General features: G+C 39.1%; 1 protein-coding gene across 1 annotated transcript; it reads right to left on the reverse strand.

Moving 5' to 3' along the window:
- Nucleotides 1-298: 298 nt before the first annotated feature.
- On the reverse strand, nucleotides 299-17,983 carry LOC104090257 (pentatricopeptide repeat-containing protein At2g21090-like). The gene is made up of 2 exons (XM_033654569.2): nucleotides 17,630-17,983; nucleotides 299-2,126 (listed from the first exon to the last, which is right to left on the reverse strand). The coding sequence occupies exon 2, from the start codon at nucleotides 2,109-2,111 to the stop codon at nucleotides 369-371; it is 1,743 nt and encodes a 580-aa protein (XP_033510460.1). The 5' UTR covers nucleotides 2,112-2,126; nucleotides 17,630-17,983; the 3' UTR covers nucleotides 299-368.
- Between the last annotated feature and the right edge of the window lie 6,394 nt (nucleotides 17,984-24,377).

Genomic DNA, 24,377 nt, shown 5'->3' on the forward strand with positions numbered 1-24,377 from the left:
AGTTAACAGGTTCATGTGAAAGAACATTCAGATTTTTCTTACCAAAATGAAAAGCACTAAATCAAGGCACAGAAACATTACCTGTGCACCAAAGAGGTGAGTACCGGCACGTTAATGATGGATCTATCTGCTGCTCGTAACATTAATATCTCTGAAGCTTCAAGCAGCAAGGATTGAATTACAGTGCCTCACATCTTATGATCATGTTTCTTATCTTTAGTGTAAGTGATGGAGTAATATCTTGAAAAATAAAATTTCTCCCTTACTTTTCCTTTCCCAAATTTTCAGCAAAGCAGGTAACCACCAGAGCTCATGTTAATTGTTAAATTAGAAACTGTTATACATGGTTACAACCTATTTCAATTATGTCAAGATAATGCATCAGCTACAAGAAAGTATGAGCATTCAATTTGAAATATGTATCCGGCATCCTTCATTGGATCTACAAGTTTAAGAAGCAACTCTTTTATTTCTTCTAACCGACTGTGGGACTTGTCTTTAGTGATAAACTTATGTCTGATATTTTTTATCTCAATCCAACTATAAGCTGCTTCTTTCACCAATCCTCTGTCATCCATGTACCTTCGCAGACTACGGGCATCATCCCACCTTCCTGCTGCTGCATAGATGTTGGATAACATAATATACCTGGCAGCATTATCAGGTTCTAGCTCAAATAGATCTTCTGCTGCCCTTCTAGCAAGCTTCAAGTTCCCATGTACCCTGCAAGCACCCAAAAGTGCGCCCCACATTCCAATATTGTCTCTTCCCCAAGGAGCTCTCTTGATCAAATCCGCAGCTTCTCCAAGCATATTCTTCCGTCCAAGTAAATCAATCAAGATGGCATAGTGATCTAACTCGGGTACTATACCGTATTTCCTCTCCATTGAATGAAGATATTGGAATCCTTCAGATAATAAACCACAGTGGCTACAGGCAGATAAAACCCCAAGAAAAGTTACATGATTTGGTGTTGTATCTGCTTCAATCATTTTCTCAAACATGAAAAAAGACATCACTCCATTCCCATTTTGAGCAAATCCATTTATTATCGAGTTCCAAGTAACTCGATCCTTCCCATCTAACCTCTCAAACAATCTCATAGCAGATATCATGTCTCCACATTTACAATACATGTCAACCAAAGCATTAACTACAAACACATTATGCAAATCAATTAAACATGTACATCTAAAAATGTGCCCATGAACTTGCTTCCCTTTTCCTACAAGAGGTATGTCTGCACAAGCACTTAGAATACTAACGTAAGTGGATGCACGGGGTACAATACCTTCTTCCAGCATTTCCTTAAAAGTACACAAAGCCTTATCTCCTTCTCCATTTTGCGCAAACCCTGTGATCAAAGCAGTCCAAGCCACCACATTTCTGATTGGCATATGATCAAAAAGTGAGGATGCATCTGCCATTCTAGACGCACGTATATAAGCAACCAACAGCGAAGTCCACGAGAATACATCAGTCTCGCGCATTTGACAGAAAATAGAATAAGAGTACTCGGGTTTGCCACATTTCCCATAAGCATCAATAAGTGCATTGCAAACCACAAGATTAAACCTCACACCAATCACAGTTGCTAACCCATGCAATTCATGCAACAAGTTCAATGCACCCAAACCTGCACAAGTATTTACCATGCCAACGACCGTGAACTCGTCAATCAAGAACTCATTCCCACATTGAATTTGCATTCTTTTGAAAAAACCCATAGCTTTTCTAGGGAACCCGTGATGAGTTAAGCTTGAAATGATTGAGTTATAGCTCACAACATTTGGATCAGGCATTACATCGAGCAGCTGGAAGGTTTTCTCAAAGAAACCCTTTTTAGAGTAAGCTGACAGCATTGTGTTCCAAGATTGGGCGTTCTTGTCTGACAGTTCATTAAAGGCCTGTTGCGCATACTCTATGGAACAGCATTTAGAGTACATGTATATCAGACGGTTGGCGAGGAATGTATTAAAGGTTAATGCCGTCTTGATCAGTCGGGAGTGTATGAGTCTCCCAAGCTTGAGATCATTAGTTCGGATGCAGTTTGAAAGGAGACGCGCGAAGTGATGCACAGGCTCAGAAGATATTGCTTCACTTGGTTGCATGAGAGCAGATTATTTCTATAATTAACCAAAAAATTCAGGATTAGCAAGGGAAGAATATGTTGCAGAATACATGAATAATCATAGATTTAAAATCATGGTAGAGAATTATGGATTTTCACATTCGTTCCGAATTAAAAGAAATTCGTGACAGATATTTTTGTCGACTTCCTTTTATTTAGTTCTTATAAAATTGCGATAGGTAATTCGTAGCTAATATAGAAAACATGTACATTTAATTCTTCTTGAAACTGTATTAGATGTATCCTTGTTCTCCCAAAAATTTTATTATTATTTTCTTTATTCAAGTATAAGGTTCTGCATTTTTATCACATTGCAAGAAATTGATTATTCTGTAGATATCATTTGATAGTGTAAAATTAGCAATGTATATTTACAGTTCATGTAACAAAAGCGATATGATATTTACAGTTGCCTTTATGCGGATATTGTTGCAAGTAGAAAGTATGATATAGATCATTTCTTTTATTTTCCATCCTATTTGACTAGGAATTGAGTTTAAGAAAGGCCAAAAAAAAAAAAAGTTTAAAACTTGCACCTTAAAAATCATAACATTTTTGTAACGATAAGATTTTTTAAAACTTGCGATTTTAAACCGTATAATATTAACATGGCTATAAAGCTTATCATTAGATATAAAATAAAAAATTTAAAAGTTAAATTATTATCTTAAAAAAAATACTATATGTTATTTTAGAAGTAGATTAAAAATGCAATAGGGTAACACGCTGGAATGAAGGGATGTCGGGTTTTCTCAAAATCCTTGAGAAACTTATTGAATTTCTGAAAGAGTTTTCATAATGCTATACTTCAATTAAAGATCGAGTCAAAGGAGAATTCCGCTTTACAAAACTAAAAATCTTTCTTAAGAACCTAGGCGACTTGCTTTAAAGCGGCGCCTTCCTTTTTTGAATATGAAAAGAGACCAGCCAGCTTTTAGATGAAAGAAAGGAGGCCTTTCCTTGTAGGAATAGCTTTCTAAACTATTTTAAATAATATGAGACCACCAAGGCCTCCCAAAAGATTTTGACAGAAGAAGATTCCAACAAACAAACCTTTGTATAAGCCGGTTATCATCTACGTAACCGCAAACTTGCTTTCTTCAAGGAGAGTGAAGCGAAGTCCCTCCTCGAAAGGAAAGAGGGACGAGCGGAACGGCTTCGGTATCGGTAAGCATTCCCCCGCCGGGCTCAGTTTGGGCTTTCCAGTCTCGTTCCCTTTAATTGCACGAGATAAGGAAAACGAGATATCAAGCGGGAAGGCAATGACGGTGAGGGAAAGGCAAGTAGTCAGAAGCAGGAAGCATAGGAAAGAGCAGTAAGAGCAAGAGCAGTCCGCAAAGCAGCTGGTTGAAGCATGGCAAGGGGAGAATACTTTGAATGAATGTTGAATGGGAACTGGGATAGGAACTGCTACTGGCGGATCTTTGCCTAGAACCGAAGCTGACCTTTAGCTAGCCGACCATGTGCCAGAAGTCTATACTGGCATTTCAATAGGTCAAGCAAGTCCGCTGGCAAGCCTGTAGGCTATTGGCTTCTTCCTATATCCCTGTTCGGGAAAGCTATTGATTCCATTACCGAACCAAAAAAGATTATTCCCTTAGTTCTACCTACCACCCTTTCACACTGTTTAAGGGGCAGCATCTATTGAGAGTGGATTTCAGGTGTTTAGATATTTCAAGCATAAGCAGTAGTTGAACCAGCATAATGAAAAAGCTAGCAAAAGGGCAGGCCCAGAGTCGGATTCGGCCAAATAAACAGAATGGCAAGCTTCATTACCATTCGAAAAATCCCATCGGTTCGAAACTAAATCCTAAACTTCGGAGTGGCAAGTAGCAGAAAGAGAAAGTCCAACTTAGGCCTCAGGCTTGAGAAGGGTCATCGTTCCCGGCTGTCCCATGTTTGTTGTATTTCTGCAGGGGGAGCCCAACCCCGCTAACGCCGTGTTTTAGGGTTACAACGAGCTGGCCTCTGAGAGACTAAGTTGAGAATAGCGCTCGCTATCTTTCCAGCCATAGGCATATCTGCTTACTTATCTAGGATCAAGGGCTCTTTACTAATATAATATCATATGGGACACTTCCTTGAAGAAAGTCGTACTCCCATCAGCTTTCAAGTAGATAAAGAAGTTAAGGCTAGTGACATCAGCTATCGGCTATTGGCCTTTGTGAAAGCTCATCCTCAATATGTTTGATCCCTTTCCAAGCCTTCCTCTTCGTCAATGATTATGGGTTGCTCCTGTCCTTTAGTTCGATACACTACTCTAAGGCCAGTTGCCTATACAGCATCTTTACTTTCTAGTAGAGTCCACTTTGGTTATCGCTACACTTTCTCTAGACAAACGATTTGATTCAAGCCACTCCACTACTGGTATAATAGCACCTTGCTTTAATAATCGCATAGGCACCTGGGCTTGACAAGTTCAAGCAAAAACGTAGAGAGAGCGGGCTACACCTAGCTTAGCCTATCCAATATCCGATTCAAAAAGAGCTTTTTTTGCTGATTTTCCTCTCTCTGTATAAAGTCAGTCCCAGTGTTGGGCAGAGCCCATTGTCAAAGGATCGTTTCGCTGGAATGCTTGCTTGAATATAGCTACTCCCATTAAAAGGAATTTTTCACTCTATACGGTATGGCTACAAACCGAATGAAGAAGTCGGAAGCAGTTCATCGCCTGTGGGAGCTTGCTGATAGTGAGGAAGCCATAATCTATCTATCGGATTGCCTATTTGTCTATCTGTCTGGTGAAGAGAGAATGGAAGAGACTCTCAATAGGGCAAGCACAAAATACCTCGTTCGAGTCCCCGGACGAAGGTGAGACCAACCTTATTATGATTAGCGAAGTCCTTTCCAACTCCGTCGAATGGTTTCACTCCTCTTTTCCCCTTCTGTCAGTTCCTTGTCAGTCAGTCGACTCCCCTCCCTCAAAAGATTGTCGAACTTCACGGTTATTCATCCATATATGGGTAATCTCCGGCGGTCAGAGAAGAAAGGATCTCCATGAAAGCAGGAGGTCTTAAACATTAGTCTGTCTTCAAATGCGGGAAGGGTAGACATTCAGTTCGATGAGGGCAGGTTCCTACACATTAATTTTAATTGATTGATTGGGAAAGCTGGTTCCGTAGCATTAGAAGCTTAAGTATCCGGAAAGAAGGAGGAATGAGGATGTGGAAAAGAAGAGACGGTCTTAGACCTTATCTTAGCTGTTTAAATAAAGCAGGGGCTAGGTCTCTGTCCCCGGATTCACTGATTCAAGGGTTTTAGATGGGATGGACAGAAGAGTTTGAACGGGCGAGTGACTTTAGGGTTCCACAGGTTCCAAAGGCTAAAAGCCGGAGTAGTTGATCCAGTAGTTCTAAATATAGATAGAAGAATCCCGAATGAACAAGCATCCACAAATGTCGATTCATTCAAGCAAGAGAGTGCAACAATCCTTTCCTTTGACACTGGTCCCGTAAACGAGTGAAAAATACCTTGTACAGTTTCCCCTTTCCCTTTCAGCCAGTCCAAGAGTTCAGTTCACTCGAAAGCGGGTAGCCATTAAGGAAAGCGGCTGTTGGATATTTGGTTTTAACCGGTTGCCCCACCCTTATAGTAAGTACTGGTGAGAGGGAAAGAGCGCTCCTGCCCTTTACCCAAACAGTATAAGAATGGCAATCCACCTATTGGTGTGTTGCTGCCCTCAACCGACCTGATCATCCCAATCCGGTTGTCTTCACTAAGAACAGATCCACAATCTTTTATCAAATGAATATGAAATTGCTATATAATATTCCTTTGTCTAGCTGCCCATTGCTAGAACTTCCAGCGCTAAGGTGGTTGGTGTAGTAAGGCAAGCAACTCCTCTTTCCGAAGAAGAGTGCCTGCCCGAGCTATCTTAAAGTAAAGCTCTCTAGGTTAGCTATAGGTAAAGTTCTCCCAGAGCCGGAGACACAGGCCGCTACTCCTTCAGAAACCGGGAATCCGCAAGGAAGGATAGGACACAGAATAAAGACCTAAAGTTGTTCGTCGGATGAAACCGAGAACCGAAAGATGTCTATCAAAGAGCGAGAGGGACTGACTAGACGGCTGTCAACCAGCTCTGAAGGTTGCAAAGCCTTTAGAGTGCCCCTGAACGGAAGGAAGGAAATATATTTAGAAATCTTTCCTAGCTACCGGGGAAGGGGAGAGGAGAACATAAGTAACCATCAAACTATAGAACCTCACCTCAAACAAAGGCCCTCGGAAGAGCCTGAAGTAGAGAAACCTACAAATAAATAAAAGAATACCTGTCAAAAGCTTCACCTCGGTAAACCTTTGGAATAAAGATCGTCGAGCCGCCGACAACTCCCAGGGTTCACTAAAACAGGGGATACTCCGCGAAAGACTATTGAGTGACCTGTCGAGCTGATCCGACACCAAGTGGGCCGCACCTCTGAGGACTCAATATGAAACAGAAAGGTGTTCCTTTAAGCCCTAAAGTCGTCCGCTTTCTCACCGGTCGCAGAAAGTCTTTTAAGAAAAAGGCTTCCCTAAATTTTCGTGGCATCCGGATCGGGATACCCCGGCACGACGAAGACTGGCCCCTTTGTTTCGGGGTACCGCCGTTGTCACGGAGCATGGGAAGGACGCGCGGCGATTACCCCGAAAACCTTCGCTTGCTTGGAGGCATCTGGAGGCTCACGCAGCACAACCGGCGAGCAGAGCCAAGCCCAACCATTACAGTCAGGAGACGCGTGGGCGTGACGTCCTGGAAGCGGACGTGTAAAGCATATCGCTTTTCGCATATCACTTATCCTGTTCACCCCTTCCATCCAGAGAAGGTAAGTTCAAAGCCTAATTATTTTCTTTTCTACTTATTCACATCCTCACTCGAATAAGACAAATGCCTTCGAACTTACAGCCACTACCCCAAACATCTTTCTATGACACCCTGCCCGATATCGTCACGAGTAAGCCCCATTTCTTTTTTTTATATTTTTCAATCGCCTTTGTTTATTGTGAATCCGTTCGACATATATGCCTTCACTCGGGCCTCAAAAAAGTAGAAAAATATTGAAGTGACGTCCAAGCCCGTGGTCGCAATGCTGGCTCCACGCAAGCCCTCGATCATCGAGCCGACCTCGTCTGCTCGGAAGGACACAACCTTGGCCAGCCTTTCGAGTTCTACCCCCGCTACCACAAATATCACAGCCCATACACCATTCGAGGGTACCTCCACTCCCCAACTAAGCAAAATGGAGCAAATTTGGTTGAGGCCCGGGAGATGAGGGAAAGGATAGAGAAGAAAAGGGAAGGTTCTGCTGAGACTCAAGTCCCCCTGCCGGAGCTCCCCGAACCTGAAGTGGAAGTTGAGGGCTGCTCAGTGAGAAGAAGCGTCAAATGATTTGGACTGTTGTCGCACTGGCAGAGCAGGGAGCATACGGGGAAGGTTGAGGCAATGAGGAGCTAGACGAGTATCTGCAGAACCTCCACCCCATCGACTATATCTATCGTTGAACCAACTGAACATCCACTTGAAACGGCATAATCATCAGAACCGACTGCAACTTCATTAACTGAATGAACGGGTGCCTATACCTTTCTAGGATCCTGGTGCTGGCTGTAGCCGTGGGAGGTGGGGGCTCTACCAAAAATCATGCAACGACACAATTAACAGGTGAGACCTTACCCGCACTCCGAGCAGGTGGGTATCGAGAGACACAATGACTTAATCAACCGAATCCACCGAAGCTATTTCCTCTAGACAGAATTAGGCTCTCGTTGAGAGATCTATTAGTGATTGGGCCACCCCTCCTGGCAAAGAAAGAAAGGCAAGTTCAGGCAATTGATCAAAAAAAGATTTTCTTCCCTTTCTTTATGACAGAGCAATTGAATGAAGCGGTGCGGGGCCTATAAGATTATGAATAAGCTATTTATTCTCCGTCCTTTTGAATAAAAAAATCTTTGGAATGATGGTAGTAGAGTAGTCGATCTGATCTCGCGCGCGGGCGGATAGAAATGCCTATAGATGAGGTAGGCGAGGGTAGCTTGTCATCAAAATACGTGTATGGTAGTCTTTTATTTGATGATAACGGGAAGGTCAATTGACTGCAACCTTTTTCGGCCTATTGGCTATTGGGTGGGGGCAACTGAAGGAAGACAGGACGGGGCAAAGCAAAGGGCATAGCTTCAGGTGACTTGTTAGGGCTGTCGAAGAGCAAAGAAAAATGTCACTCAAAGCTCCTCTCCTTAGAGTCAAGTGGCTTTCAGCTCCTCTAGCGCACCCTAGCCGAGCGGTCCTCGCCTGCACAAGCAAGCAGATTAGCTCCCTCATTCTCTTATTGTGCCGGCAGGCCTGGGCGAACGAGGTAGGGTTAGATTAGATGGAGGAGGACTGCGAACGTCCGTCCCATGAAGCGCCAGGGAACCATGCATTCCTCCCGGGCTGGGCTCTCGCGTGTCCGGGATCCGATCAGATCTACCAGCGACCGGTTTACGGAACAAGGAGTTAAGCAAGGGCCAGGAGATTGATAAAAGAACCTGGCCGAAGTCAGTCTTGTGTTCAATTCCGCGGTTGGAAGGATTTCTTTCTGCCATCTGTCTTTCCCTTCTCTCTCTTCTCTTAGCAAAGGTAGGTTCAAGTCAAACTTTTTTTTGGCTTGCGGGCTCGGGGACTGCAGTCAGCTGCTTCCCTTGTAGTCGTCAGCTCGTTCTTGACAGATCCGATCGGGTGTTCATAATCTGGAGTAAAAGGATTCGAACCTTTGCATGCCGGTACCAAAAACCGATGCCTTACCACTTGGCTATACTCCATAGGCCTGTTTTGGACGGTAGGAACGGGGAGAGGGGGAAGGGAGAAGCAGGGCTCGAAGAACGAGCCGTGCAAGGACGCGGGGATATAGCAAGTAAGCAGCAAGGTTCTCCCCTTAGGACCGACTACAACAAGCTCGCGACTCTAATAGAAAGAAAGGGTAAACTCTCTGCTCTATTTGCTTGCAATGCTATGCCTATCAAAGTTAGCGAAGGCTTCTATAACCTTACACTCGTTACGCTCTTCGACTGAACTCGTTGGCTCCGCGTCCACCGAAAGTCGGTAACCTTCGTCACCATCAGCATTTGGTACTCTCTCGATAGCTTCAATAGTTCACTGAAAGCCTTTGGTGTAATAAATCGCAAGCCCTTCAGAAAGAAAGACATAATATAATAATGAATTAATTAATATTAATTAATAAAAAAAAGGTTGGTTAAGAACTATTGACTGTAAACCATAGCAATTATAGTCACTCAATGGAGATGTTCGCCTTTGTTTGGAATGAAGATGGATGAACAGGCACTTGAACCTAGAACTGATGAAATTCGGGAAAAACATGGAAGCGGTCACTATACAAGGGAGGCAAGACATGACCGTGACTTAAGAAAAAAGTACCCTTGAAAAGAGTAAAGGACGGGGGAATGACTACCTGTAATAAACAACAGGCTAATACGAGCCAACCAGAAGAAGCAAGGCTTAGATTACCAGATCCTGGACACAATATTCCTAGAGATGGAGAGCCCCTTGCCTCACCATTTTGCACCTATCCTTCTTGCTTGCTTACCTATAGCTCTCTTGTCTTAGTGACTCTTCCTCTTTTCTAGGTTTTTTTTCCTAAGTGTTAAAATGATAGATTTTTCTTTTGCCAGTGAATTGGATTCGCCCCGATTCGATCAATAATGGGATTCTTGGCTAGAGAAAGATTTTGTGACATGGACACCCAGCCCAACTCGGTCGGTCGGTTGGCCCACCTAACAGATGATGAGATTCTCAATCGATTTTATTGAATTTCAGAAAGTCTTTCTCACTATTCAGAACAGTGGAGCTTTCGATCAAGATCTTCTCGCCTCACCCGTTTGGGCTCTCGCTCGAATCAGAACCTTTATGCGTTGGTAGGCTTTCAACTCAATATAATAGCCTACCTATCGGGCTCCAATAAAAGAGAAAGTTTTTGCATGAGCTCATCATATGATGCAGAACCGATGCGAGAGGGAGAAGCGGGGATTGATAGCTTTCAAGAACCAGTGTAAAGGAAAGACTTCTTCCCTGCATTCCTTCCTTTCCAAAAAAAGTAAATTAGTTTGGGCTGGCATAGGCATAAAAGATTTGATTGAATGAATGCCACCTTAGTAGTTTTCAAACAAATCCAATGTTGGGCCAAGCCTTGCCACCGGTAATAGCTGAAGGAAAAAAAGGGGGAGATAGGGAAAAGGAGATTAAGGATAGTCATTCCACTCTATAAATAGTGCACACAGATTCTTCTTTCATTTTTCATTCCTTACGGGTCGGAAATGCGGACTGCTAGTGGGGTTGTGCCCATTCTCCCTCTTCTTCCGCTTTACAATCGGAATAAGGAACCTTAGAATTCACCCTACCTGTCGATGAAAAATGGGATTTGAAAGGAGCTGAAAGCCACTTGACTCTAAGGAGAGGACCACCAGCTAGCGGATCAGAAAGATTTGTATGGAATGTCCTACTCCTGCCTAAGCTTTACGATCAACCAATCCCCTATTTTAGGGATATCTGTGTTAGGTAGGCCCAGGGATTACTGATTAATCGAATGAGCCCATGTTGTAGGGGCTTCGAAGAAAGCTTGTAGTTTAGGGGTGAGCAGATTTTCCACTCTATACAAGACAAGGGGCTAGCGCGCAATGGCTTTCTCTGATAGAGGCTCGCTTCTTCAAGTTCAAGTTCTGCTTGCTGCTTCTCATTTTGATAGGAGTAGGTGCTTGCAGCTCGCTTGTTGTCTACTAAATGAGCCTTCACTGCCCGCCCGACCCCTATCTTTAATCTTAAGTAAAGTAATCAATGAAGTGAACAGCCCAACCTCTTTGTTTGAAGCTTTGCCAGGAAGCTTCTACTTATTGAAGCTTTGTTTCCCCTAATTCCGAAACACAACAATAGACTTGCCACTATAGTATAGGAAAAAACTTCTCTTTGATAAGCGGTCATAGGGGAGTTCAGAAAGAATTTGATCGTAGATAGAGACTTCAACCTGTGTGGGGGTAGGGGCGGATGTAGCCAAGTGGATCAAGGCAGTGGATTATGAATCCACCACATGCGGGTTCAATCCCCGTCGTTCGCCCATCAATAAATGGACCGTTTGTTTCGGAGACATAAGACAAACCTAGAAAGAATTTATTCTGCAAGTCATCTCGAGGCTTTCAAACGCATCCAAGCAATTGGTATCCGATTGAAAGATAGAAAGCATAGATTTGCGTCGCCTACTTGCTAAAACCAAAAATGGAATGGCCGATCATGAATTATATGACGTTTTTAAGACCTCACTAATCAGCCAACCACTTTTTAGTTCATAATGAATGAACCCCCGGATGAATAAAAAATATCCCCTCCTTTTTACTAAACCATAGGGAGCCCCGAGTAGTTTACCGGACAAATTGAGTTGTCGTGATGATACCTTTCAACATCAGAAAAGACTTCTCTTCATCACGAGACTGATCGGATCTGCCATAGACACCCGAGAGATATTCACAAGGCAGGCTAAAATAAAAGACTAAGAGGCGCTGCAAGCGAGCAAAGAGTTATGCTTTCATTTCTTTATTGAGATTGAAATCAAGTTAAAAGGTTAGGTATAATGTACGCAGGCCAAGTCAAGAAAAGGACTTCCTTACTTTTCATTCATAGTAGTCTTAATGACTAGTAGTTTGAAGCCTTAAGAAAGCAATTTTTTTCGGCACTCGCTTCCTTCGTCTTAAGTCAAGTTCAATTTACTTTTTCAATTCGGAACTCTTAGTCGAGCTGATGGTGAGATCGATTTTTTGTTCGAGGTTCAAGAGGAAGGAGAGGAACCACCGTCCAATGGTGCTTTTAAAAAAGTATAGTCACCGGTGGCTAATACCTTCTCGAGACTATCGAACCTGAAATCCACTTTCCATCGCTCTTTTTAGGTTGGCATAATATAGAAAGAGAGTGCCAAGAAACAACACATACCTATCACTTTTGGAAGGTTTGGAACCTTACTCAACATAGGGTCCAAAAACCCAACATACCCTTTTTTAGAGCGTATAAGGGAAAAAGAGCTCTTGCATCGTTAGCCGCTTTTCAGTATTTCCTGCCTAAGTTATTGACCATCACCTGAACTCACATGGGAGGCCCCGCGCCGAGTGATTCTCCCCCAAAAAACTCTACATTTGATGTTCCGAAAACAGATACATGTGATTTAGTAAATTAGAACCCGTTGTGGGGTGCAACCAGGGAACACCTATCAACTAGTTTGAAAAGTTCTTCCATTTAGTAATGGAAGTCATCCGTTGTCACTTTCTAAGGGTATGGTAGAGAAACTTGATAAGGTGGACAATCCTTCAGTGAAGACCTTATGAGAGGATGAATTCAAACACACCCAAAATCCACAAGAATCGTACGAACATCTATGGAGCATAGCAAGGAACCTTGGCTTCAGCTCTCGTCACCTCACTCAATCCTACAGCGGAAACTTAAGTCGAGGCGCATAGGAAACTGAAAAATAGCTCTTCTTTCTTTTGGTAAAGGTTAACGGTCCTGTTCAAGCATTGGTGCATAACGGGAGGCTAGCTCAGTATATTACCTTTCCTGTAGTTCTTTAATTTAGGAGTTTCTGATTTTAGGATAGTAGCTTCGGTTGATAGGGTAAGCGCTCATTTTGTTCTTCCTTGCTTTCATTCTGTTATGAGAGAGAGCTTCTATACGTCTATTCTCTTTAGACAAATAATTGTCCACTAGAAAATACAAAGTAGGATTCATCTGTGTGGTGAATGAAAGAATATTCATTGAATGAGTTGACGCTAAACCTCTTGCTCTTTAAGAGAGTCAAGGTTGTATGCATTACTCGATTAATTAGAATGAATAATAATAGAAACTAGGGTCCACATAGACTATTCAGAGGAGGTATGCTAATCAATGATCTACTGATGTAGCTAGTGTTACCGAAGCTTTTGCTGGATATGCTATTGGCTTAACTGGCTCTAAACCCACCCACCGGATAAAGGAATGGAATTTCAAGTACAAGTAGTTGTCTACACTTAAAATCTTTCTTGTCTTCATTGATCAACATTTAGTTTGGCCTAAGATTTTCTAAGTCCGACGCATCACTTACTTTTCGTTATCGTGGGTCCATAACCATTTTACTACCTATTTATGTGGTTGATATCTTGATCACTACATAATCACTCAGCCCTTGAGGATGCAGCTTCTACGGATTGAGGTTATTCCCCACTAGAATGGGCCAGGTGGGATGGGGGAGCGGTCGAACGTGCAAAGGCGCAAGTCGAGCAAGGTATCTGAACTGAAATGTAAAAAAGCGTGCTAAAGAAAAGGTCGACTTTTCTTTTTGCTAACGATTCCAAAGATTCTATCATCGAACATTGAATTCTTGGCGGGACTTTCCTTGATCCCTTCCTTGCCTCATCTACCTAATCTCTCCTATAAAGAACAAGGCTTTTGCGTTCAGCCACTTGACTGTAAGGAGAGGGGCTGTTGCTGCAGTTTCGCCGCTTGCATTGCAATTCTCACACATTTTTAGGGCAGATAAGAGGTACTTTTCAGCATAAGAGCACGGTAGTCATGCCTCCTATCTCATTATCTGGTCGCATATTCGTCCTATCTGTTCTAGTTCTCGCTCAAGGATGCTTCTGTTCTTGCTTAGTTAATTTTCAAGGAAAGATGCAAGAAGACTCTACAGGCGCAGGAATGAAGTGATCCCCACCCGGGAATCATGAACGAAGTTGTCCTTCTTCTCTAAAAGTAAGGGACTAGGGCTCTCATGTCAGCCTTTCTCTAAGGCTAAATAGCTAAATATCCCTACTCACAGTTCTGTCTTGAATCTCTTCTTTACTTTATTATTCTCTTGAATAAAGAGTGAAGTGATTCCAGGGCTGGGATCACGAACGAGGATCTAAATAGAAAGAAGGCCAAGGAAAGAGATAGATCACATCTTGGCCAAATGCCAATCCTCCTGGTTTGAAAGATAAAAAGAGTGGAGTTTCGAGAACGAGAATCATATATTTTCTGATTTATTTTTCGTAGTAAGAAGATACTAAGACGCACCCACTACACACCACACACTCAAACGACTAGCATGGTCCTTCCCCTATCGAAGAGCCACATATCCAGGGTTAACCACATCACCACTGTTTTATCAAGGTGTAGCCACGGTCTCAATTGGGTCATTGCTTAGTATGCCCAAGCTTGACAATAGCTGTGGATATTTTGAGTCCCTCAGAATGCAACTCCCTTATGAGTTGGAAGCCAAGACAAAGGGATTCCACTTCATAGGTATCGTTCACGTCACGTGAAGGCTCGCTCAGAACACATATCAAGCTTTTATTAGAAAGAAAGGAAGAGAACAAAGAGGCGTGCTCCACTCCGAAAGAGAAGGAACGGAAAGAGCAGGCGGCATCTCCCGTCGTCTTCACGGAATTTATTCACCTGAATGAGCAAAAGAGTCGAACTCTCTTTGTTTCAGGATCAGAAAGGTCGCCCAATCAGGATCAAAGATGACTGCCTAATGGCGACGAGTCCACTAGGAAGACCCGCCTTTCAGGAAAAAAAAAGATAGAACGAAGGATAAATTTCTCTCAGAATTTCTCAATTTGTCTGGAGAGGCCAGACAAGCATTGCGGTTAGACAGAGCATTCCTTTTATCTCTCAATCCTTCGGCGACCACGAAACTAGAATTAGCTGCAGACTTCTTGATCACAGCCAGGGTCAGCTCTAGGCTAGAAAGTAGCGAACCTGAGACCAAAGGTAGGCTACTATGCAAGAAAGCCTAGTTTAAGGAGGACAGAAGGTAGAGCGTGGAGCATTTTCTTATTTACTTCTTTTTGGCTAAGTCTTTTCTTTTTCCTGCTAGCTCTAGCCCTAGTAGAGGTCCGAGTAGACTAGACTATAAGTGCCAACGTCTAAGGACCTGCCAGACCACTGATCTCACTTAAGCACTCAATGTCACAAATAGCAATAAGAAGGGGCAGGGTCAACGATCACTCACATCACGGGCAGCAGATCCGACGAGCTCAACTTTCACTGAAAAGAGAGGCTAGACCTCAACCTCAGATTCGAAGCCTGATGGTAGAGATTCCCCTGATCTTCTTCTTGGTGGTACGGCTCTAAGGGCTAGGCCTTTCCTCTGCAAGCCTATTAAGTTAAGTAAGCTAGTTCAGTACTTAAGTTGGCCTTCACTGGCTAGACCTCCGGGAGGACACCGGTCTTTTTCTCTTCTATGTTTATTGTATTTTTGACAGAAAGACAGGAATGCCAAGGACTTCCCCCCTTTCTCTTCCCTGAACGGAAGGACTGTCCATCCTTTGTCTATTCATCGGGCTTTGGCACGCTCTCTCTCTGGGAACGGAATACCTGGACCTCGGGTAAGAAGGCAGATTGTCCTATCTCCAGTCAATTTCTCTTCTTTGAAGGCTAGTAGCACCCTCAGGTCATTGAGGATGGTCAAAGCAATGAAGTTTTCCGAGGGGAGCAGAGAATTCCACTCCTTGATTAGGAGGTTATAGCCTTGATTATGAATAATCCGTGAATATGAATAGTCAGGAGCGAGGTTACAAGCTGACAGAGACAGAAAATCTGGGCACTGATGACTAGTTGAAGGTGTGCTCATTCCCCGAGAAAGGAAAGAAAGAAGAGGATTCTTGGGTAGTATATCAGTAGGTTCATCGCACAGCTCACTCCCTTTTGCGAGCCCATTACCCATTTTTAAAAAAAGTTTAACTGATACTCGATTTATATAGGGAAAATGATATTGTATAGCCGCTCTCAGAATAATAGCCAAAAAATATATATTTTTTTTATATTTTTTGTATATGTATATATATATCACTCCCTTTTGCGATCCAATTATCCACTTTTAAAAAAAGTTTAACTGATACCCGATTTATATAGAAAAAATGACATTGTATAGCTGCTCTCAGAATAATAGCCGAAATATATATATATATATATATATATATATATATATATACACAAAATTTATACAGTTTTTCGGCTACCAAATGCAAATAGTTTCTAGATATGCTTTTTCGTTGGGTTACTTTAGATATGCTTTTCTCTTCTTTTTCTTTTTCGTTGCTGTTTTCTTAATCTATGTATTCATATCCCATGTATCAAGGAGCTTCGTTGTTGCTTTCTTTTACTATGTATTCATGTCCCATGTATCTCAAAAGCAGTTTATTTTTTCTTCTTCTTCTTAGTTGCAGAATACCATTGTAGGTTGTGCTTATATTTCTTCTTCTTCTTCTCAATTGCAAAATGAGTTTTGTTAGATTTGTTGTTCTTTTGACAATTTGATGATTGTGGTTTGTTTTATATGACATTTGAAAGTTATATTTGAAATTTAAGTTCATTTAGAGTAGATTTGGGCATTGAATCGTATGTTGAATAGTTGAAATTCAAAGAACAAACATATTTCAGAATTTAAGATTCGATATCTGAAGTTGCATTCAAGAGATAAAATTACTGAAGATTCGATTTTTCTGAAGTTACATTGGAAAAATAAAGAACTTAAGATCTGATTTCTAAAGTTGCATTGAACAGATAGAACTACTTAGGATTCGATTTATTGAAGTTGCATTGGAAAGATAGAGAAACTTCAGTTGTATTGAAGAGATAAAACTACTTTAACACCCAATATTTTTGAAATGACATTGAAAAGATATTAGAACTTCAGTTGCATTGAAGAGAGAAGAATTTTCATATCCGAGTGAGTATATTTTATAGTATGTGTGTATAACTTCAATGACGGTCAAAAGTAGGTATTTATAAACTTCCTCCGGTTTTATGAGATCATTGTGCAATCGGGCTAGAGTGGAAGCCGGTCTCCTCTGGCCATCTCCAACTTTTCGGCCCAAGCCCCAAAGATTTTGGGCCTTTTTCTTTTAAAGCAACCTAACATTTTAAAACAAAAATGAAAATGAAAATAAAGATAGTTTCTTAATCGTTATAACTTTTTAAAATGTTTTGGTTTAACTGGGCACAAGATTAAAGTGATAGTTAAAACTTTTTGTTATTACTGTAGTAATTAGGAGTTGGTGCAAGAACTAGAAAAATTTTGAGAGAGAAAAAAAAATGACAGGATAGTCATTAAATAGGAAAAGAGGGACCACCATAATGCACGATATAATATACACTCTGGACCATAACTCCATAAGTGCATTTGAACGAATGTCGTTGGGGCGACACTCCCACTGAAGTAAAGCTTTATTCATGAATTTTTTGTTTTCTGTATAATATTTAAAAATTATTTATCAAATATTTTCCTAATTTTGTATATCATACGTCTTAAACAAGAATTACTTATAAATTATATACAATCCATTATTAGTGTTTTAAATTAGAGGATTTAGTTATATTTGTTTCCTCTTTTCTCTTCGTTTCTCTCTTAATAATACTTCTTCCTGCGGTGTATTACCTATTTTAAGCCATAACAAACGAAATTTCAGTTACAAAAAAGTAAAACACATAATTGAGCGGATTCAAAGTTTTAGCAGATTTCAAATTAAATTCAATCTCACCAATTCTGCTCGGACCCTAACGAAACCCCTTCTTTTTTCTGGTTCTCCTTGTTCTTCTCTGTTATCGAATACATAATTTGCAATTTGTTTTGTGAACTCAATATTGAAATATCGTCATCTTCTTGTCTCTGTAATTTTCAGCTTTCTTGTTGGACGCAACCCTCTTCTCAGCTTCCATTGCTGCCTGCAACTGAAGCCTCTTCTTGGAAAGTTATATACTTTGTACCCCACGATTTTACTTAGTGGAATCACTTTCTGCACCCCCATAGTTCTTGGAAATTCTAAATAGGCCCTTAAAATTTGAAAGACAGTAACGGTACTATTCCTTCCATAGTTGGGAGGTTATTTGGATTTGACATCGTGAGACTACTTCCAGTTACTTATGATCCTTGGAGAATATAAAGGTGGACAGTATAAAAAGGAAAGTAATGGCTTCACTTGGATTAATAGGTCTATTACCACTATTATTATGTTCCAAAATATTTGATTAAATAAACTTTGATTAACATGTTAAAATGCATATTTCTTTTCATCATTCTCTACTTTTCTTTCCTTAATAAATCAATTGAGAAAAAAAATAATGTATGGTAGATCAACATACAAATTAAAAATAAATTTCGTACAAATTTAATGCAAATTTGAATATCTACAACAACATACATAGTAAAAACAAATTTCATACAACTAATTATATATTATACAACTTATCTACAGCTTTCATACATTATTTCTACATAGTTAAATACAACTACAATATCATACAACTTAAATACAAATTTTATACAATATGTCTTTTGTATATTTTGTATCCGATTTATACATAATAAAAATAAATTTCATACAACTAATTATATATTATACAACTTATTTAAAATTTATCTACAACTTTCATACATTATTTCTACCTAGTTAAATACAACTACAATACATACAACACAAATAAAAATTTTATATAAATTTTATACAATATGTCTTTTGTATATATTTTATCTGTGGTGTGTGTTTCTTCCTCTCTATAATTCCAATCAAAACTTACTCTCTTAATACAATTTCATATCAACAACTTTATGTAAAAAGATAGTATTGATGACTTAAATACAAATTTTATATAACGTTTCATACATTATACAACTATTTTTCAACTTTCATATAATATTCAAATAAAAAATATCTATAACTATAACAGAATACAATTTATATACAATTATAATACAACTTTACTACAAATTCGTAAGTATATTATATGTCATGTGTTCTTTTTCTTCTTAATCTTCTTCTTCTTCTTCTTCGAGTTTCAATATGAAATTCAGCCAAAATCAAGTCTAATCTTCGCCAAAACACCCTTAAAATTGAGGTATAAACTCCAAACAATATTTCCAATTGTTTGCAACAACACCCAATCCAAACAAATAATGATTTTTGAAAACCCAAATTCGATTTCAAAGTTTCAAAACTTTTTAATGGCTGTCAATGGTGGAGAGTCAAACACCTTCAAAATTTATAATCCTACAGAGAATTAGGAGAGATTAGAGTCTCTGCATATGTTATAGCCCAACTAAAGCGAAGTGAATCTTGAGGCTTTGTAATTTTAACTTCCTTGAGCATTCGTCTTTTCAAATCATAAACTGATATTCCTTATGAGTCTTTAGGCTTTGCAAGAGAGAGAGATACATATGACCAACTAAAGCAAAGTGAATCTTTATGCTTTGCAAAAGAGAGAAAGAGAAAGAGAGTGAGCAAGTATAAAGGGTTAAGGAAATAACTGATATTTTTTATTCAATTCCTAATAATATAAATGGATAATCATTTAAAACTTATTTGTATATAATTGGTAAATTGTATATGATCATATAATTAAATTGAAACTTGAGTATGAAATGTAATAAGGTTTCAAATAGTGTATAAGAGGGTAAAAATCTCTTTATTCATCGTGCGAGTTCAAGGCCCATTTTCAATTTGAAGCAAGATTCCTTTTGGGAGAAATATATGGGCGAAGTGCACAAACAACCATATTAAGGGATGCTATTTAAGGATTAACTAATACGATTGCATTGGTTAATTCCTAAATAACAACACTTTAGAGTGGTTATTTGGTGTCATTTATACGACATAAATTATTAAGGATAATTATTATTTTTTAGTTTCATACCCGGCATCCGGTACCCGCATTGTGGCCTAATTAAATTCGACTTCACTTCGGGAAGTCTCACATTACGGGTAAAGCGCTATAAAGACGATCAATACACCAGACTCGAACCCGAGTTCTTTGTTTAAGGATGAAGGAGTACTTATCACTCTACCGCGATCTTTGTTGGTATTAAGAATAATTGTTACTATGATTTAACTGACCATATGATTTACAAGTTTTAACTAATAACTAATGGAGTAATTTTCTTTGAACTTGTTCAAAAAGTGAAGTTACATAAAAAATTAGCTATATCTCAAAACGAATTTGAACTAAAATCAATTTTTGTTGGAAAGTCATCATTATTTTGGATTAGTTTTTATCTTCTGAGAGGCACTGGATTAGAAAGAAGGGGAATCCAATGATTTAGCATAAATCAGACTTCGAATATGTAGGAAAAAAGGTTGTAGCTTTCTAATGCACAAGGTTTTTATCTCTTTTTTATTCGCCAGTGAAGGAAGGGTCTCTCTTTATTCTTTTGAGAAAACAAACGTACTTACCAATCTATTATCTCTTGTGCTAGTAATTTAACTTTCAAAAAGTGAATCAGCAATTCTCAATAAAATTGAAATTAATTTTAAAGTATTATTGATACGGAGTATTATTTTTATGAAAAAGGTGGTGTGAGTGTGTCGTGCCTGTCGGCAGATCAATACGGGCATTTCTCGTGAACTTAAAGAATAGAAAAGTGCTGACATGAAAGAAGGGGAGAGTGGGGGTGGGGGTGGGGGTGGGGTGGGGAGTGGGGTGGAAATGAACAGAAAGAGCACAATGTAAAAGTCTGCAATGGACCAGAAACATATTGCGTGCCATTCATTCACAGAGGAAAATGCCTTTATGTTAATTTTCTTTTTTTATATTTTGTCCGACACATCTCAACTAATTTTATACAGTGTATGTTTTACCTTGCCCTAGTACAAATATTGATCTTGGACATATAAGAAAAAAAATCATATACTAATACTAGTTTTTGAACTTGAGACATAATGATTGTTCAATCCACTTCATTAACCATTAGCAGGGGTGGATTTATAATCTTTAATTCTGGGTCACTTGAACCCATGGTCCATTCGCCAAACTAGATATTTTACGTATATATTTTCTAAAATTTATCCAATATTATGTATTTGCATTCATACTACATAAAAGTTGAATGATTCACTTGGTTCAATACTTAATTATTTACTAAAAAATACAAGGATCAATTCTGACTTTACACTTTTTTTTTTTTTTTCCCTCTTTCGTTTATGGTGCACTCATGTTTCCAGATATCTAGATCCTCGTCTGCCAGATATTGAGTGCAAAAATATTTGACAAATGCCTTTTTCTTCTTTTTTGGAGAATGCAAAAAGGAGAGGTAAAAGTGAACCCTACCGGTTACCATAACCCCAAATGGTGGGATATGTGGGGCTTCAAGTTTTGTTACCCTCACTCCATTTATGTCCTTTATATCTGACGTTCTGTTCACGTCTGAAGTTCACTTTTTTTCTGGCCCTTATTTTAGTTTCCAACTCCCCACCCCCCCTAAAAGGTTAGATGAGCAGCAATTTTGCTAGTTCAATAGTAGTCGTTTGGTTCAAGATGATAGCACATTATTAGAATGATATTGTACTGGAGATAGAATGAAATTCAGGGGATAATACAATAACAATCCAGTATAATCTTACGATGAGGGGTCTATAGTAAGTAGTGGATACGCAGACCTTACCCTTTCCCTGAGGGATAAAAAGATTGTTTCCGAAAGAACCTCGACACAAGTTAACGAAAAAGAGACAATGGAGAAATCTGGGGGATAATAATACCTAGAATTAGAGTGAAGGAATTAAGAGGCAAAAAAATTGCAAGTAGAAATTATAAACTGGAGACAAAGAAGATTACCCAAAAATAGTTGTAGAATGTGGATAGTTCTGACATTATTTAGAAAGTAGGTAATGGCTGTCGGCTGACATGTACTTTCATACCGTTTAAACATACAACATAAAAGAAGTTAAATTGAGAAAAAGAAAAAGGTTCATGTGGCAATTTATAAATAATTTCTTAAAAATAGATTCAGAAAGAAAGAAAAAAACTATAGACATTTCGTGGAGAAATTTATGGGCATTTGATACAACAAAAGAACTGGAATGTTCAGCTACCTTTGTGCACATTAGACCAAGAATCTTTAATTTTGGCCAAATCCTCTCAACCGATAAAACAATTGTTGATTATTCATTTAAACTATAATTTATAATCTTATCGGTTTGCAAGAAAAATTAGCCGATCACTTAACCGCTTAAATTAAAAATAATTGACTCACAATAGTGTAGATCGCAATAAAGAAATGTGTTCAGCCACTCACGAAAAGAAGAATTCACAATTGTAACACCATTAAGGACCAACATTATCACTTTATACTGGAGTAGTAATTAAGGGGAAGTTAGATCAAATTGGACCCAAAAATAGGCCAAAGATCTCATGTTTCTGCTGCTCTCTGCCAAAATGAGTAGTACAGTCACATGCCAACTTCTTCCACACGGTGACCATTTTCCTAAGGTGAAGTAACTGACAAATTGAGCAGTTAAAAGTGTAGCTGAGCTTGTCTGCACCAAAGCCCTGTGCCCCTGTCTCTATTTTTGTTGTCCTTCCTTGTTTGGCACCTAAAAGTCTATGGTAAGATGCAGAAAAAGGTAAAGCATATTCCGTCCCACTCCCCCAAGATCTTCTCACGACCGACACCCAAAGGATAGGTTTATTAACTTATAATATGATGCTTGAGTCTGACTTTATAATAATAATTTTATTTCATATCGAATTTAATCGTAATAAGAATGTATTATTCTCATTCTAAGAAATGGATCATCCGGACCTATCTGAAATAGATACCATTTTTGAATTACCTTTTTTATTTGGAATTGTTACACAAATAGTCAGTCAAATTCACTGTTTATTATTTCTAGCCGGTATACATAGATTATACAATGATTGCACACATATATTATACATGCGTCGGTTATTTGAGTTAATTCTTCTTTTTATTTTGGGAGACGAAGATATTGTACCACTAGAATCGTTTTTTCTTGACTTGAAAAGAATTTTTATGTGTCTAGGGTTGGGATTGGAGGGTCTCTTGACGACTAAGGGGTCGTTTGGTACGATGGATAAGCAAAAATAATCTTGGGATAAAAATTTAATATCGTCTTATTCCTTGTTTGGTTACTAGATTAAAAATAATATCAGGATAACTTATATCTACCAGAGGGTAGAATAGTAATCTCAGGATAAGTTATTCCATGATAAAGCAATAAAATTGACAATCACAAGATTAATACAACATATCAAACAATCAATAAGAAATACTAATCGGATAACTAATCTCACTATAATTAATTTCAGTCTTCAAATCAAACGACTTCTAAAGGATTCCCCAATTCCATCTTATTTTTCGATATAAATTTGGGAGGGGGTCATTAACTTTTCCAATTGACATAAAGGAAGTGTACAATTCCAGAGCACGAAATTAAAATATGGTTCTTTTAGACTCAAAGAACCAAAATATGTGGGGAAAAAACTGGTCACCATAATATGTATAGCGCGACATTTCACCGCGCTATACCTTAACGACACGTTTGTCCGTTAAGGTATAGCGCGGTTATTCACCGTGCTATACTTAATTGTTGGGCCCACCTATAATTCTTCTTATATTGACTGGCACACCAGTATTTCAAACAATGTATAACGCGGTGAATTAGCGCTCTATACGTAAAATTTGGGCCCACTAATAATTCTTCTATACTTAGTTGACAGACCAATAATTCTATTGGGTATAGCGCGCATATGTAAGGCGCTATACATCAATTTTTTCCTTATTTAAAGAGTTTCAGGAGGATTTTGTAAAAATCCATTCAGAATCCTTGAAGTCTTCCGAAATATTTCTTCGCTAGATATTTATTTGTTAAGTTATTTTGCATTTTTTCATAATGTCTGAAAAGCAAAGAATTAGAGTTTCATTATATTTAGGTGATGAGGTTGTGGTAGAGAATAACTCAGTACGCTATAGTTGTTCTCCACAGTGTCATGCTAAGTTGCCACTTACAATGGAGTACGATAGATTTGTATCATTGTTATGTAAAAAATGAGTGTAAGCAAACGTTCAGTGAATATTAAAGTAACCGGAAGATATCTATATTTTGTTACTCCGCAAGTGGTTTCTTGTTATGTTGATTTAAACATCGAAGACGATGAAACTCTAAAAGATTTTTTGAGGATTCCGGATGAATACCGGGAACTTTTTATGATAAAAATGTTGGAAATGTACGTCAAGGCTGAAGACGTTCGCAATAATAATGTTCCGCAAAGTAGGGATATCTCTCAATCATCGGGTGGTTATTTTGGAGCAGTTTTAGCCGAAGAGGTTCTAGATGAAAGAGTTTGGCCTGATCTAAACTTATCTCCATGGGCGAATGAGGAGCGAGGAAATAATTTCTCCCCTAGTTTACATAATCCACAAGCCGAGTGGTAAACTTCAATTATTTTTTGTATTACGATGTTTATTTTTATGTATTGAATTTGTATTAACACTCATAT

Source organism: Nicotiana tomentosiformis, chromosome 1, assembly GCF_000390325.3.
Source record: "Nicotiana tomentosiformis chromosome 1, ASM39032v3, whole genome shotgun sequence".
In the NCBI taxonomy this organism is placed as follows: Eukaryota; Viridiplantae; Streptophyta; class Magnoliopsida; order Solanales; family Solanaceae; genus Nicotiana; species Nicotiana tomentosiformis.